General features: G+C 39.3%; 1 protein-coding gene across 1 annotated transcript in view; it reads right to left on the reverse strand.

The window, feature by feature from the left end:
- The window catches only part of LOC124619951 (putative pre-mRNA-splicing factor ATP-dependent RNA helicase PRP1), a 79864-nt gene that overhangs the window by 50583 nt on the left and 12142 nt on the right, over nt 1–17139 (reverse strand). The window contains exons 2-6 of the mRNA XM_047146617.1: nt 12749–12787; nt 12528–12617; nt 11950–12090; nt 3700–3876; nt 1207–1408 (exon numbers count right to left, since the gene is read on the reverse strand). Coding sequence (XP_047002573.1) covers nt 1207–1408; nt 3700–3876; nt 11950–12090; nt 12528–12617; nt 12749–12787 — 649 coding nt within the window. The remainder of the gene's footprint in view (nt 1–1206; nt 1409–3699; nt 3877–11949; nt 12091–12527; nt 12618–12748; nt 12788–17139) is intronic.

A 17139-nucleotide genomic window follows, 5' to 3' on the forward strand; every position in this document is an offset into this window, starting at 1 on the left:
TCCATTCTTTAACACCTGTTCCATCAGATTCACGGTAATTTATTTCTTTTATCATACTGATTATTTTAGACATATTCTGTTCAAGAATTCTGTCCGTTTGAGAATTTTCTGTCATACCCAAAATTTTATACCAGACTTTTCTCAAAGTCTGTTCCTTTACACTATCCCACATTGCTCCCATTACGTAGGACATCTTTTAAATCGATAATTCTTTTCTGTAATACCATATGAAAGTCTCCATAATGCCGCGATTCACAGGCTATAATTAGGTGGTTACGTTAGGTGGAAGAAATATCACTTCTAAGCTCATCATTTTTGTTTAAGGTATCACATGCTGGACGATTTAGTGCATTGTCAAGGAGCATTAACATTTTCTACTGTTTGCCATTCTTTAACTGATGAGCTTTTACAAAGGGTACAAAAACTTCCATAAAGCATTCCGTGAAAATCGCACTATCCATGTAGTAGTAGTAGTAGTAGTAGTAGTAGCAGCAGCAGCCATAATAATTGTTTTTTTTTATTGTAACTGCCTCATCCTACTTTCACTGACATCACTACGTAATAGATAGTTCACTTTCACCTAAATATAAGGTACTCTTTCATGGTCTATACAACAATAAGGTAAGTCACTATCACATAAACATTTTCATTCCACTGTTTGTTCCACGTCATGCACATTGACAACTGCACTCTCTGTAACACTCTTGTCACACACGGTAGTGATCTACTGGTTACTGGACAGTGCTATCTTTCCGGCATTGCTGCTTTGCAACGTTTCAAATGGATTGGTGTTGAGAGATCTGCGAGCTGATGTCACTAATGGGGCATCATTACTATTGACTTTTCTGATACTTTGTTCAGCATACAAACATAGCGTAACTTTTCAGAAAATTAGTTACAAAATTCATAAAGTTACCTTTGTTTTGGCTTAAGTGTTTCACGATAACGGCACAACACATTATCCCAGGAGATGTAAAGTTTTTGAAGAAGGTTCTTTACACCACAACTGAGTACCCAGCATTTCCCAGGTATGTATTTATGCCCCCCCCCCCCCCCCCCACACACACACACACACACACACACACACACACACACACACTCACTACTTCTTGCTCTGCTTACAAAGGATTTCAACAAAGCAGTAGATTCACTACTTATGTTACCTGTAACGTTTGAGAAGTAATGAATTTATTAATACAAACTTACTTGAAATTTGCCTGCATCAAGAGTAGCAGACATAATGACCAGCTTCAGGTCAGATCGCTGTTTTATAACCTCCTTCAAGACACCCATTAGGATATCAGTTGCCAGTGTCCTTTCATGTGCCTCGTCAAGGAGAATTACTTCATAGCTCTCAAGCATAGGATCTGACATTCCTTCACGTAACAACATACCGTCTGTCATGTACCTAATTGCACATTAATATTTTAGTGCACACACAGGTGGATAACTTACATGATAAAACTGACATTAGAAAAAGAAAATTAACAGCTCGATTTATATTAGAGTCATTCAAAAGGAAATGAGAGGGAAACTGTAGAATGGAAATCACTGAAGGGATTGTAATACCACTGCCTACAAAAGAAGGTGTGCTCCCGTAGCAATGCTGAGGCCCTGAACTCACTGCTACGGATATGAGCTCACACCATGCGACAAGGGCAAGCACATGCATAAGACGACCATCCACTGCACTCAGTCATGCTGAATGCAGAGAAATGGAGGCTTCAAATGAAGAGTAAGGGAGTGTAGTGCATTTCCTAACAGCAGAAGGCATGCAAGGAACAGAAATTCTTCAAAGAATGGCACTAGTATACAAAGAGAACTGCATATCTGTTAAAAGGGTCAAGGGATGGCTCAAGTGATGTAATGAAGATCAGATGTCACTGGTCAACGATGCACAATCTGAAACAACACACTGCATTAACAATACCCTTGTTCAGCAAATGGAGGTCCCTATTACTGAAGGCCATTGCGCAAAAGGCCGGACTGAGCGTTGGAAATGCAACAGACATGCAGTGCTCTCCAGTACTTATACCATTCTTCAATAAATTTCCATTGCCCGTATTCCTCCCACGGTAAGGAAACACACTACATTCCTTTGTTCTTCTTCTGAAGTCTTTATTTCTCTGTTTTCGGCACTACTGCATGCAGTGGAGAGTCGATGTGTGCATGTGCTCACACTCTTGTCTCATGCGAGTGTGCACCGATCTCCCTCTAGCAGCAAGTTTGCAGCCTCAGTGTTCTTACAGGGACGACACCTTGCTTCATAGGCAATTGCGTTACAACTGCTACAACGTTCCATTTTACGACTTCCAGTTCATTGCTTTTTCAATTTTTCAACGACCACAATACGTTCGCACAGTGTACAAATAAATAAAGCATAAATGTACTCCAAACAAGGTCCAAAACTGACAAGACTGGTAGAAACATTGAAGGATGAATACATAAAATAAAGGAATCAAGAAGGGAGAGGACAATACACGTAACAATTAGTCAAGGTTAAAATTAATCAACTTTTTTTAGGAAGGGGAAAAAGGAAAATATCAAGAATATAATTCAGAATCTTAAGTGATAGCATTATAAATCCTGCTAGAAAAAAAGGCTCAAGTTAAAAGATTATGAATTTAAAAATAATACCAACAATAATAATAGCAAATTGAAGAGCTAAAGCAATGCTGCTAATAGTAGCAGTGCAGTAAAAAACTGAAATATTGTCTAAATATTCTGAACAGATTACTACTAAAAGCACTACTATGATTAAATTAAGTAAGATCCAAACAACATAGTGGGATGTGGGGGTGAGAGTGGTTGCGCGCGCACCCCCCCTCCCCCCCCCCCTACACACACACACACACACACACACACACACAGAGAGAGAGAGAGAGAGAGAGAGAGAGAGAGAGAGAGAGCCCACAATTACCAAACTACTGACAATTACCAAACTACTGCAATACAATCTCCCCTTACAAACTACAGTACAAGCCATACATTTCTACCTACCTTTTCCTCTTAATTAACAGCTACTCAATCTCCCACTTGTATATCCCATAATATGTAACTGCAATTTAAATTAGTTAACATTTGCCTATATAAAAGGTCTGAAGTTGCAACATTGCCTTAACAAGTATTGGCTGGAGGCAAACACACCACACCACGTTTCTTTGCAACCATAGAAAATTGCTTTGCACTCTACCCCCTACAAAAGTGATTAACAAATCCTGTATTCAAGTGGTCATGTCATCTCTCTCTCTCTCTCTCTCTCTCTCTCTCTCTCTCTCTCTCTCTTCCCCCCCCCCCCCCCGTGTGTGTGTGTGTGTGTGTGTGTGTGTGTGTGTGTGTGTGTGTGTGTGTGTGTGTGTGGGCGCGCGCGCGCGCGCGCGTGCACAAGCGCCATTCAACTACACTGTTCAACCTATCAATCTTGTTTATGTGCCCGCCAACCAAGTAACGTCACAGTTATAAGATGAGCGGTTATGGTTACTAATTTTAAAACATTAGTAAAGCCAATTAAACGAGAAGAATGTGAACTGTGTAAATGAAATTTATTCTTCTTTACGGTAAGGCTCAAAAATATTTATTATTTAATCATCATCTAGACTGAGAAAATTAGTTGAATACAAATGAAATAACTTTAAACAGAAAAGTAATGTCCCTAATACAAGACTATCATAATAATATGAATTTCAACAGTCTACTTACTTCAGTAAAGTTTTTGCAGAGGAACAGTCCTCGAATCGTATGCTATAACCCACTTCCTGTCCCAGACAAACGTCCATTTCTTCAGATACTCGCTGAGCCACAGACATGGCAGCTACTCGTCGTGGTTGTGTGCAAGCTACACCTCTTTTACCTTTCGTCAAAGCATACTCAACACACCTGAAAATTTTACATTTTTACATTACAACTTTTTAACACGTATTAGGTACAGTTCTCACATAATAATTACAACACGGAAACAATTAATATTTGATTCTATCAGAATGTGAGGCATTAACTGAAATGTTATCACTTCTAAACAAATACTTGGTTTTTTAAACATTTACCAAACTTCAGTAGTGTGAAAATGGCAAAGCTTAATAACAAGACAATCTACAGTTAGTCCAATACCCTCCCCCTCCCCTACAAAAAAAACAGAGAAATAAAGAGAAGTGCTTACAAAACTGGTAGGCCTTTTACAAATTTCTTGCTTATGAAATTAGAAAAATGTTTCACATATGTAAAAAAAATTGGTATCACAATATTTTAATATCTTAGGACAGTTAATAATGCTATGTTAAAACAATAGATGACTTAAATACAGGACAAATGAGGAACTAGTAAATGTTTGGTACACCATGTGAACTTCAGTAATGTTACCTTAGAACCAAAAAGCTGCAGTTTTTCTCAATCCCACTTAAGATTTATCTGATGTGCTCTTAGATACTGGAGGAGGTGTCATGTCATGACGTCATGCAACAAATGACTCATTATCAAACATCTGTTTGTTGATGACAAGAGAGTAAACAGTGGTGAGTCTAAGAATAATGACATGAGAATGACACGATAAGTAGCTTATACTTCTGCCAATTGAAGAGTCAAGCAGCACCATACAGGCACTTTCATTGGCATCTCACAAATCCAATGTGAGAGCCCATTCAGTGCCCACAAGTGGGACGAGAGTATATCATCCCAAACGACAGGTTCGCAATAAGCACTTGTCCACACACTTGTTTCACAGCTAAGCTGTTGAGCTATCGACCATTGTGGAACGTGCTTTCATCATTGATGAGCTTCCTGTTGCGGTCTTCGGTGAGCTGCTCCCATCTGTCATAGCCACCATTAAATGTGTTCATATCACAATTGGTGCACTTTTTAAAGTGCAATGTAGGTCTTCAAGGTGATCTCTTGCCAAGTCCTATCCCACTAACTTATTTATTTACACATCAACATCCATAGGACCAAACTGAGGAGCAAATCTCCAAGGTCATGGAACATGTCAGTACATGAAATTACAACATAAAGGTAATAACAGATTTAAATAAAATGTTTATGAACCTGAAAAAAGTCAATCCACAAGTTGAAGTAAATGCAATCAACAACAGAACAAGAATCAGCTAAATTTTTCAAGGAACTCCTCGACGGAACAGAAGGAGTGACCGACGAGGGAACTATTCAGTTTCCATTTGAAAGCGCGTGGATTACTGCTAAGAGTTTTGAATTCAAGTGGTAGCTTATTGAAAATGGATGCAGCAGTATACTGCACACCTTTCTGCACAAGAGTTAAGGAGGTCCGATCCAAATGCAAGTTTGATTTCTGCCAAGTATTAACTGAGTGAAAGTTGCTTAGTCTTGGGAGTAAGTTGATATTGTTAACAAGAAATGACAGTAAGGAGTATCTATATTGATAGGTCAATGTCAAAATACCCAGACTCATGAACAGGGGTCGACAAGAGGTTTGTGAACTTTCATCACTCATTGTCCAAACCGCCCATTTCTAAGCAAAAAATATCCTTTTACAATGGGAAGAGTTACCCCAAAATATAATACCATATGACAAAAGCAAATGAAAATAAGCAAAGTAGATCAATTTTCATGTCAAACGATCACTCACTTCAGATACCTTTCAAATAGTAAAAACGGCAGCATTAAGTCTTTGAACAAGATCCTGAACGTTTATGACAGTTTACTATCTCTCCGAATACCTAAAAATTTGAACTGTTCAGTTTCAGTAATCATGTGCCCATTCTGTGAAATTAAAATGTCAGGTTTTGTTGAATTGTGTGTCAGAAAATGTAAAAACTTAGTCTTACTGTGACTTAGTGTTCGTTTATTTTCTACAAGCCACGAACTTAGGTCACGAATCACACTATTTGAAACCGAGCCAATGTTGCACGCTACATCCTTTAACACCAAGCTAGTGTCATCAGCAAACAGAAATATTTTAGAGTTACCCGTAATACTAGAGGGCATGTCATTTATATAAACAAGGAACAGGAGTGGACCCAACACTAATCTCTGCCCCCCCCCCCCCCCCCCCCCACTTGACCATATCCCTCTCAGACCCCACATTACAGCCGTTCTCAACATTGTGAATAATGACCTCTTGCTGTCTGTTGCTTAAGTAAGAAGTGAACCAATTGTGAGCTACTCCCTGTATTCTGTAATGGTCCAACTTCTGGAGCAATATTTTGTGATCAACACAGTCAAATGCCTTACAAGGGGACCCTCCATACCGTAAATCACAGATTTTGATGCACATCAAATATGTTGTAAAGGCACTTACCCTGAGTACCTGGCTATCCGTTTTTTAGCGATGGGCCTTAGTTTTTGAGAAAATCGATTTTGAAGTTCATAGTGGTCTTTGTGTACCTGTATCATTAGACTTATTTCAAGCAAGTCAGCATAGTGCAGCGACAACGGTTCACGGTTACTGCACTGGATCGACAGAATTTTCAATTTAATTTCAAAGAACATCAAAAACCAGTGTAAGAAGTGTGATATTATCAAGATATATTCAGTTAATAAATTTTTTAAATATTCATTCAGTTTGTGGTTCACAGTTGAAGTTTGAAATGTTCGTACAACTTTTGCTTCTTATGTTACCTGAAATCGATCTCCGCCCATTATCGTCCCCTCTCCCATGAATACCGTTATCCATAAAGGGAACCCCACCTCATAGGCTAAAGAGGATGCGAGTTGCATTCCTTTACGTTCGCCTCTAACTACAGCGTTAGTCGCTCGCAAAACGTCTCTAGTACTGTGTGTTAGAAAAATTCTGTGAAATGGAAGAACCAAGTATTTCTGCAGTAGTGCACCCAGAAGATCCACAAGTAGAGGAGTTGAACGAAGGATCAAAAGGCAAAATCACAAATGCCATTAAATATGCCGAAAATCTACTCCGCGACTTGAATCTCGTAACGAATACACCGCCCAGCGTGATCTCTGCCAATTCCGTAGCAATTGGCGATGAGATATGTATCGCAAGCAGGATCTCTTGGTCGAAAGACGGATCATTATTGATGATGAATTGATAGATTTCAACGAAGAAGAGGGATTGGGAGAATGTGATGCAAACCACAAACGAAATGAATATTTGAAAAAATTAATAATTGAACATATCTTTATAATATCGCACACCTTACACTGTTTGTTGATATTCTTTGAAATAAAATTGAAAAATTCTGCAGATTTTGGAGGGGCGCGCGGGGGGAGGAGGTGGGGGGACAAAGTACATGAGCAGGATTCAAAGATTCAAATAGCCGTGAACCGTTACCACTGTGCTATGCTGACTTGCTCGAAACATATCTAATGATACGGATATACAAAGACCACAATTAACATCAAAATCAATTTTCTGAAAAACCAAGGACTGTCGCTAAAAAACCGGATTGCCAGGTACTCAGGATAAATGCCTCCACAACATATTTGAAGCACATCAAAATCCGTGATTTACAGTATGGAGGGTCCTCTTGTTAGTCGAGCCAAAAAACATGCCTAGTGTTTGAAACCTTTTTTCAAACCATCCAGTACCTCGCAGAGAAACGAGAAAATAGCATTAACAACTGAATTGTTAAACGACTTCTAAAGCCAAACTGTACATTTGATAACAAATCGTGTGATATAAAATGATCAATTATCCTTACATATATAGCCTATTCAATAACTTTAGCAAACACATGGCATAGAAATAGGTCTAAAATTGTCTACATTATCCCTTTCTCCCTTTTTATAAAGCGGCCTTCCTACTGAGTACTTTAATTGTTCAGGAAACTGACCATTCCTAAAGAAAACATTACAAATATGGCTAATACAGTGCTACCATGTGCAACACAGTACTTTGATGTTCTGCTAGGCACTCCATCATATTCATGAGAGTCCTTAGTCTTCAGTGATTTAATTATTGGCTCAATCTCCCCCTGTCAGTATCACAGAGGAGCATTTCAGACACCAATCTCAGAAAGGCATTTGCCAAGGAAGTTCTGATTCCCTGTAGAAACTAATTTTTTATTTAATTCACCAGCAATGCTCAGAAAATGATTGTTAAATACTGTACATATATCTGATTCATCAGTAACAGAAATATTTTTACTGCGAACTGACTTCGTATCGTCAACCTTGTGCTGCTGACCAGACACTTCCTTCACAACTGACCATATAGTTTTAATTTTATCCTGTGAATTAGCTATTCTATTTGAATACCACATACTCTTTGCATTCTTAATAACATTTTAAGCACCTTACAACACTGTTTGTAATGGGCTACTGTAGCTTGACTGTAACTACTTCTAACATTTTGATATAATTCGTGCTTTGTTCTGCATGATATCCCTTTCTCATCAGACAGCCACCCGGGCTGCTATTACTGCTAGTACCCCATTTAGAACACCCTAATGGAAAGCAACTCTCAAAGAGCATGAGAAATGTGTTAAGGAAAGCATTATATTTATCATCTATGTTATCAGCACTAAAAACATTCTGCCACTCTTGTTCCCTCACAAGGTTTAAAAACACTATTGCTGTTGGATTAACTTTCCTACATAGTTTGTTATTATATGAGACATTCGTTCGAGTACAAAAGCCTTTTAGTGTTAAAATTTGTGCATCATGGTCTGAAAGGCCCTTCATCCTTTTACTAACTGAATGCCCATCTAGTACTGAAGAATGAATAAAAATACTGTCTATGGCTGTGCAAGTGTTCCCCTGCACCCTAGTTTGAAAAAACACAATCTGCATCAGATCATATGAGTTTAGGAGATCTGCCAACATCCTTTTTCTTGCACCATCATACACAAAATTTATATTGAAATCACCACATGTAACTAATTCCTGGTACTTCCTACAACGTGAATCAAGAACCCTCTCTAGCATCAAGAAAGATGGGACTGGTCCACAAGATGTAAGTGTCCTATCCACCACAGGCTGTGGTTCTCGAGAGAGAGGGTGGTACTCAGCAACTTTGCTAAGTCAGTTCCTTCTCATCTGATACACGATCTCTCCGTTTTACCCCTGGGATACTTGGTAACCACCGCAGAGCAATGGTGTGGAGCTAAACCTCCTATGTAGCATATGATGCCTAGATCCAATTTCCATACAAGAGGGTGCACAGCACACATGCTTAATAGACTAGCATTTTTATAATCATCATAAGATGCTGTCCTATATACTTGTGTGAAGCAGACAGTATCCACCACTTTGCTGATTCTCATATTTATTTTGTTGTCCTAGGAGAGACCTACTAATGCTAACGAGCCCAGATAGCACGATAAATCAACTACATTCAACAAGGAGTCATCCAGTACTCAAGATGGCCTAGCTGCGTTGTGTATCCTAGCACAATAATGCCAATCTCCTTTATATTCAGTCACATAAGAGAGTGCCTATAGCAGAAAATTTGTATCCAAGCCTTCGAAGCTCATCCTGAGTATGTACCACAAATGCTGCATCGTCTGAATAGAAGGTTGCTTACAATCAAGTCTTCACGAAGCACTTGCCTCTGAATAGCGAGATGGTAAGTTTCCTGTCGGGCCTGGTACGTACATTAGAAAAATGTACGTACATCAATGGTCAGCTTTGTTTCACTGAAAGCAACTCTGAGCAAATAACAAAAGTATACCACCAAACAAGGTAAGGCGGCGAGTACACTGCCTTGACTAACCCCTCTTTCTACAGAAAATGGATGTGGTGTGCTCCCTTCAAATATCACAGCACTCTCCATATAGCAATTAGAAGCCCTGCTGGTGGAGTCAAATACTCTGTCAAGTGAAGGAAAACAATGAATAATGGCGTCTTCTGCTCCTGGCACTTTTCCTGAACTTGTCAACTGCAATCACTCATATCACTTTTACCTTTGCATAGAGTGACAATGTTGGCACGGCACGTCCTGTGGCACCATACTCTCAGCCCAACACTACAGGGTACTGGAAGGAGTGGTGTCAGTTTGACAAGTTCTGTTTGGATGTGTCCTTTACCAGTGCATTTTGCACATTTAAGCCCCGCAACAGCTCTCTGAAGCTGCTCAAAAACATGGCATTCAGCTTGTGTCAAGTTGGCAATTGATAGTTTCTTCTTTTGCTTTTGTGCTGATGTTTGCTGGATGTGAGTAGAGGCTGGAGTAGTGCTCCACCCATCATTGCATTTGCTGATTATAATTCCTTAGGACTGTTCCACAGATCTCCTTAAGTGTGGCACTCTTCATAGGGATGGGTCCAATTGCCATTTTCATACCCAAGTATACTCTATCAATGTTCCCAGTATAGACAGATGCCTGTATACTTCAGCACAGCTTCTCCAAATATTTTTTAATGCAGTTACAGACAGTGTGCTGAACAATCCCCTTTGCTTTGCTTCGATCACTGCAGGTAGTGTTCAAAGGGTTTGAGTGACAGTTGACACTTCATGATGCTTGGAATCTAGAGGGTTTTCAGGACACGAATATTCTCGAAGAACCAATCTTGCAATTCTGCTTTCAAATTACCACATATACTGTCAGCTGTAATGGTAATATGTGACTTCATTTGCCGGTCTCAGCAATCTGTGTATTTACGTCCCCAGTGTCAACTTCTTTCTGGACTGTCACCAAATATATCTACTGTCACAAGATCCTTAGTTTTGCAAATATGAATCTTGGTTCTACAATGTGTTTTAGCAGAATGAATCTTTCTAGGCACCGAAGTGCACTTTTGTCACTACTACTATTTGACTAGTGTCACAGTTGGCACTTTGGAAGGAGAGCATGTGCATAAGACAGCAGAGATCTTTTTCTCGGAGTTAAAATAAGGTATAGTTGATGCCCGTGTTTGGAGCAAGGGTGCACGCAGGAAACTTTGTTCCTCAACTTTCCTTTAAAGCATTTGGTAGCTGCAGCTGCGAGAAGTTGTTTTACAATGTCACAGTTTTTTTTATGGGAACATTAAGCTCAGTGGTGCCGTTGGTGTTACTCAAAAGGACTGGCTTCCTCTCATCACCATCAACACAAATACCTCCGCCCCCCCCCTCCTACCAACCAATATTTTATTATATATTACAGTAGGTTACATTCAACCTGGATATCTATATTTCATATAGGAAAGGTGCCTACTTGCATGAAAGAAAGAAAAATCTTTCTGACTAGGCAGCTGAATTCACTCCTTGGGAGATCCCCAGCAATTATGTCATGTGATTAATTTAAAATGCACTGCAGCATAAAGTATATGGAATTTTCAAATGACGAAGTACATATGTTATAATAACCGAACCACTTGATGCTTGCATATGCTACTTTGGCATATTGTACTGAGACATCTAGGCGAAGGAAGCATCATCATCAACTCCCCCTAAAAAATTCAAAGCTGTGCACTCAGCAGGCAGCTGATTCTTGCAGTCTTTTTCAACATCCAATGTCAGATACTCGTCAAATTCCTCAATCACAGAAAAACCTCTATTGAAGACGTATATTGTGAGAGACACTGTAGCCTATCCAAGTCCACCAAGAGAAACAGCCTGAGCTGCTCCTAGGGGGATCAATTCCCCTCCACAATATCAAACATCCACATGTCTCCAAGGTCACACAAAGTGTAATGGCCGAGTTCAAGTGGGAACAACTTGAGCAACTGCCCCACAGCCTGGACATGCTGCCCCGCGATTTCCACGACTCCTCCACTACAGAAATATCTCAAAGGGAAGCACTTCAAATCCAACAATGAACTGAAGGACACTGTGGAGGAATGACTTCTGTACAGTCACAGGAATTCTGGGAACAGGGAATCCTTTGGCTTGCGAAATAGTGAGAGTCGTTGTCAGGGCTCCAGTGTTTACCTTCAATCGTAGCTTTTCTTTGGAACACCACTCGTATATATCACTGACAATCAGTTCTCTGAACAAATATGAGCTGTTAATGAAAACAGTATGTCAACTTTCAAGACATGTAGCTCCTATGTCTCCATTCACAGGTTTTTGTATTTAATCTACCAGAAAATAACTGTTAGTACAAACCATTGAGGAATTTGTGTAGTTTTTCCAGAACCTGTTTCACCAACAAGTACAATGCACTGATTCTCACTCAGCAGCTTCATGAACTGTCCTCTGTACTCCCATACAGGAAGAGTTACACGTTTTCTTAGAAACTCGTGATACCTGCAAAATAAAATTTAAAAAAATTAATACTTACATCATCTGTTGAAAGGGCTGACTACTATTACCAAATATGTAAATACACTGAAGCAAATTTTCCTATCCATTAAAATGAAAAGGTACAACCTCTTTTTAATGCAGGTTTAGTAAAATACAAGTGTGAGGGCAATGGAACTCAAAGATTTTACAACTTTCAACAGTACTGCCCGAATGAAAGTATCATTATGAGCATTTCAAGTAACCAAATGAATATATAATTACACTTAAAATTAAATCAGCAGCATACAAAAATTTACACTATTTACAATTACAAAAAAGGATCATTAAATTACACTTCACAAGATACACGGTGCACATTTTAAACACCTTGTCCAAAACTTACAACTTCATTGTTCACCAGAATAGGATTTAATAAATTATTAATAATGCCATCATTTTACCTGGGAGTGTATGGTAATCCAGTGAATGGATTAACCTGGACATTTGGTTTTGGGTAACTTGCTACTGGTGTTCCACCAGTCAATTTCTCCCTGAAAGCAAAAATCACATCATATGTTAATTAAATAGTATGAACATATCTGAAAAATGTGCCACATTTCATTTGAAATCATAAGAGGTTATATTAAAATGATTTATCTCACTAATTATTGACATAACTCACCGATCTTTATCAGTTTCTTTGGTCTTCTCAGGATCGTATCTGTAATAAGAAAACCCAATTTAATGTAGAGAAAGTGATTTCAGTAGTTTGTTATGGCATGTCTGCCACCAGACTCACTAACAGATGTAACCAAAAACTTTAGAGAAACCCTCAACTCTCTAATATCTATGTACCCCAAACACACTGTTATTACTGGATGAAACTTTCATCATCAGACAACTGACTAGAACACTTAGTTTTGTAAGGCTTGGGCTAGAAATAACTTCTCTGAAAACTGTTTGGATCAAATAGTTGATAAGCCCGCTCATAATGAAAATGTATTAATTTAATGGCAACAAAGAGAGCTCACCTTTTTGGGGTTATCAGTGACCACGAGACAGTTGTAGCAACAATGATTTCTAAAGTACAAAGAGCAACTAAAACATGTCAAAAAATCAGTTCGGTAAATTAAAAAAAAAGAGTACAGTCTTCTGAAGGAGAAACTCTTAAATCTTCAGTTACGGACATGAGCATGCACAGGAACTGACATTAAGTTTATAGGAAGAGTTGACCAGTACCATATAGGTTTGAATCAAGTAGAACATGGAAGAAACACTCACTACGGAAGAAAAGCTCTTAGGAATGCACTCTATACAGAAATTTCTATACATAGACAGCAACTACTGAACACTGTGCAAAACAAAACACAGGGCTACAAATAGAGAAAGTCTCAATTAAATGTTGTTTGCTGTTACACGGTATGCCAAGTGCTCATGCGACTGATATAAAGCACTCTGTCTGGATTTGCCCCTCCACACCAATTAACATACCTTGCCTGGCAAGACTTGACATGTACCTGCAAAATAGGCAACATGGCAAACAAGTGGAGCCCAAGCAAAGAGCTGTGGTTGGTTGATGCTGGATCCCTATTACTACTAGACACTGAACTGAACATCTCAAAGTCATTTTTATCAAAGTACAGCTTATGTGGTTGTGATGTGGTGCAGATTTAGCCAATGTTTATCACACCACATGACAATAACATGCCTGAACTTTTCAGTAATTTTTTATTAATGTTTCATGCAGTAACACGACAGATATACATAACGAAATTTACAATGTCAGCTGAAGATTATGGTACCACCCATCTGCTTCAACCCGTGATGGGACTCTCTTGCTGCGTGTCATCACGGTGGTATGGTGTATTTTAGATGGACAGTGTTTGCAGAAGGCATGCTTGAGTATACAGTGGCACGCTCTAGTGTGGGATGCTCACGTTTCTAAAATGTCTGCGAGTGCTATTAGTGATTTAGTGCACTTCTTGAGTTTTGTAGGTGAGAATAATGTTGGCAATTATAGGCAATAGATTTGTTTTCAAGTTGGAATTAGTATGAAGTGTTAGAGATTTAATATTAATACTTAGTTTTTTAACATAAGGATGATATGTTAAACTGTGGACAAGCACAATTAAAAGACATTTACATATAAGCTTTCAGCTACAGCCTTTGTCATAAAACGAGAAACATATACTATTCATTCACACAAGCAAGCACACCTCGTGCATACGTGACCACCAACTCCGGCAGCTCACGATAGAATCCACTGCAGCCCAAGCTGCCGGAGTTCGTGGTCATGTGTGCATGAGGTGTACTTGCGTATGTGAATGAATAGTGTGTTTTTCTGTTTTTCTGACAAAAGCGGTAGCCAAAGGCTTACGTTTAAGTGTCTTAATTCTGCCTGTCTGCAACGTAACGGGTCATCTTCACGGTAAGTAGCAATCTATCTTTTCTTACACTGTTGATATGCATTTCTGGAGTTTCCATTGTCTGATACTCTGTTTTTTGTTAGTTATGGATATGACAAAGGTGTTCAGGAGTATGTCAGTGCATGTTGTAATGGGGGACGATGTGCTGACCATGATTAAATTTCTGCAGTTATTCTGTTTAACTGCAGAATATGTATAGTGTTATGTTTATGGAAAAAGTATGTGATGACCCAAGTTGCTGCATCTCGGACCAGCGACCAGTATATATGGCATTGTTGGAAGGTCAATGTACAGAGTTCTATCCTGGGAGTGGGGGTCCTGGTTTCAGAATCTAGGCTGGCCATTCGAGAGATTGTGCTTATATATTTTTGTTACCACTTGATTTGTGTGTTGTCTGACTTTGGTTGATAACTATGTTTTTTATTTTTTTATTGTGGTACATATGGTACTTGTGTTTATGTGCATGACTGCACGTTTCTTGTACAATATAACCCTCCTAATCCATCACCTTTGGGGACAAGGGTACAGGTCAGAATGCAAAAATGGTTGGATTATAAGAAAGTACAGGAAAATACAGATATACATTACAATGAACAATCTCTGAATCAATCAATTTAGAGAGTAAATAACTTACTGGCAATATTTTAAGCTAGTTTACTGTAAAGAACACCACTAGCAGTCTGAATAGGAGGCAATGGACTAGGCTGTGCCATGCCCCCCCCCCCCCCCCCTCTCTCTCTCTCTCTCTCTCTCTCTCTCTCTCTCTCTCTCTCTCTCTCTCTCTCTCTCTCTCTCTCTCTCTCTGTGTGTGTGTGTGTGTGTGTGTGTGTGTGTGTGTGTGTGTGTGTGTGTGTGTGTGTGTGTGTGTGGGGGGGGGGGGGGGGGGGGCAGCACTCAAGACACTCTAGGACACCGACCATCGCACAATTTTTCCCCCTATACCATTCCTATACTGTTTTCCAAGATACACAACAATGGGTGTATACAATACTGTTCTGAACAAGAAGATATTTGGTTCGAGCAGGATTAGTTAACATCCAGCAGTAGCATCTACAAGTTAATGGAAACAGTTTCTTTCAAGTATTCATCAAACTTGACACTTGCTGAAAGTTTTTATCACAGTTGTAGAAGTTTGGTGCATTCAATACCAGCACCAAAATATCAGTGTTGAAAAGGAGAATGTAGTAGACACAGATGAACTGAAACAAATAAACCAGTGGAACCCTTAAACATGCGTTCAATGTCTTTGAGGGAGGGGGGTTGGGGAATTCCGGAAACGGAACTTTACAGGTTGAAAGGTATGTGATTATTTCACTTATTACAAAACAGAGTCAAATTTACAAAGAACTTGGCAAAATGAGATCACATATCAGTATGGTACCAAGATACTGTTGTGTGGGATGTAATACGTGCGAAGAGACACTAAGTTCACGATGTACAATTACTCCAAAAGAGTTCCTCAATCTACCACCCACGACCAAGTCACCTGATGGAACCTCTGCCACGACACTAGGAGTGACAATGCTGTGTCCCTCCAAATAACCAGAGACCTCTTCGCATGTCACCACAATACCGTGAACACAAAGCAAAGCCCTTCATTGGCAGTCCACACTTTCTGGTCCTGGCACCACTCCAAACACACCTGTTTGTGTTGTGGTGTGGTGTTAATCCTTGAGTGGGCGCGCCGTTTTTCATAACAGGACCGGGCACGCAGCGCACTTTGTACACATGTAAAAGGTCTATGTTAACACGGTAAACATGTATGAGCAAAATCACAATTTAATCTCTGTTTAGTTACGCACCAATAAAATAAACTTACATGAGCTAAAGCACTGTTTAATTAAACAATAATGAAATAAACTCATTATATCAATCTCATACAGGTGTTACCCCACACTAATGACCCACTCAAAGCATTAGACAGCAATGTTGCATCAGATCCCAGCCAACCACTTATTCAATTACTAATTATCTCATAGATAACTGCCCCGTTGTGGGTTTGTGCTGCTAGTTTGTAGTTTGAGTCATTTTCAAGCACAGATCGTAAATTTTTCTTACCTAGTTTGCTGTTCACTTTATATTACTGCTGCTCACTCTGACATATGACAATAAAATGTATTACTTGAAGCACTGATGGAGGAATAGGTAATGTGCTCACATTGAAACAACAATGAAATGGAGCAAAACAACTGTATTTGTGGTTGGTGCACTTTAGAGGGAGGCACACACCCTTGAGTATTAACAGCTCCTGAAGTGTGAGACAGTAATACCCTAGGCCGGCTGCTGCTAGTCTCCAACCAATGGTGCAAGATGATGCAGAATATTGCAGAGTGTACATCGCTTGATCTCAATAGCACACACAGATGTATGTATGTATGTATGTATGTTTGTGTTTGTTTTTGTTTTAGGACACAAAAACAACTAGGGCCCTATGCACCCATATTAGAAGCGTACAACACAATGACAAAAAAGGAGTTGAAAAACAACTACATGTTAAGCACAATCGGTGGAAGAAAAGACAGCTCAAAAAAGGGATGTGGAGAAAGAGGCCCTGAACTAAAGACTAAATGTCCTTCGCCATAGTTATGCTGAATAAAAAGTAAAACGCAGTTGACAGCCTGCAAGTCATTCGCTAAAACGACCGATA

Source organism: Schistocerca americana, chromosome 1 (genome assembly GCF_021461395.2).
Source record: "Schistocerca americana isolate TAMUIC-IGC-003095 chromosome 1, iqSchAmer2.1, whole genome shotgun sequence".
In the NCBI taxonomy this organism is placed as follows: Eukaryota; Metazoa; Arthropoda; class Insecta; order Orthoptera; family Acrididae; genus Schistocerca; species Schistocerca americana.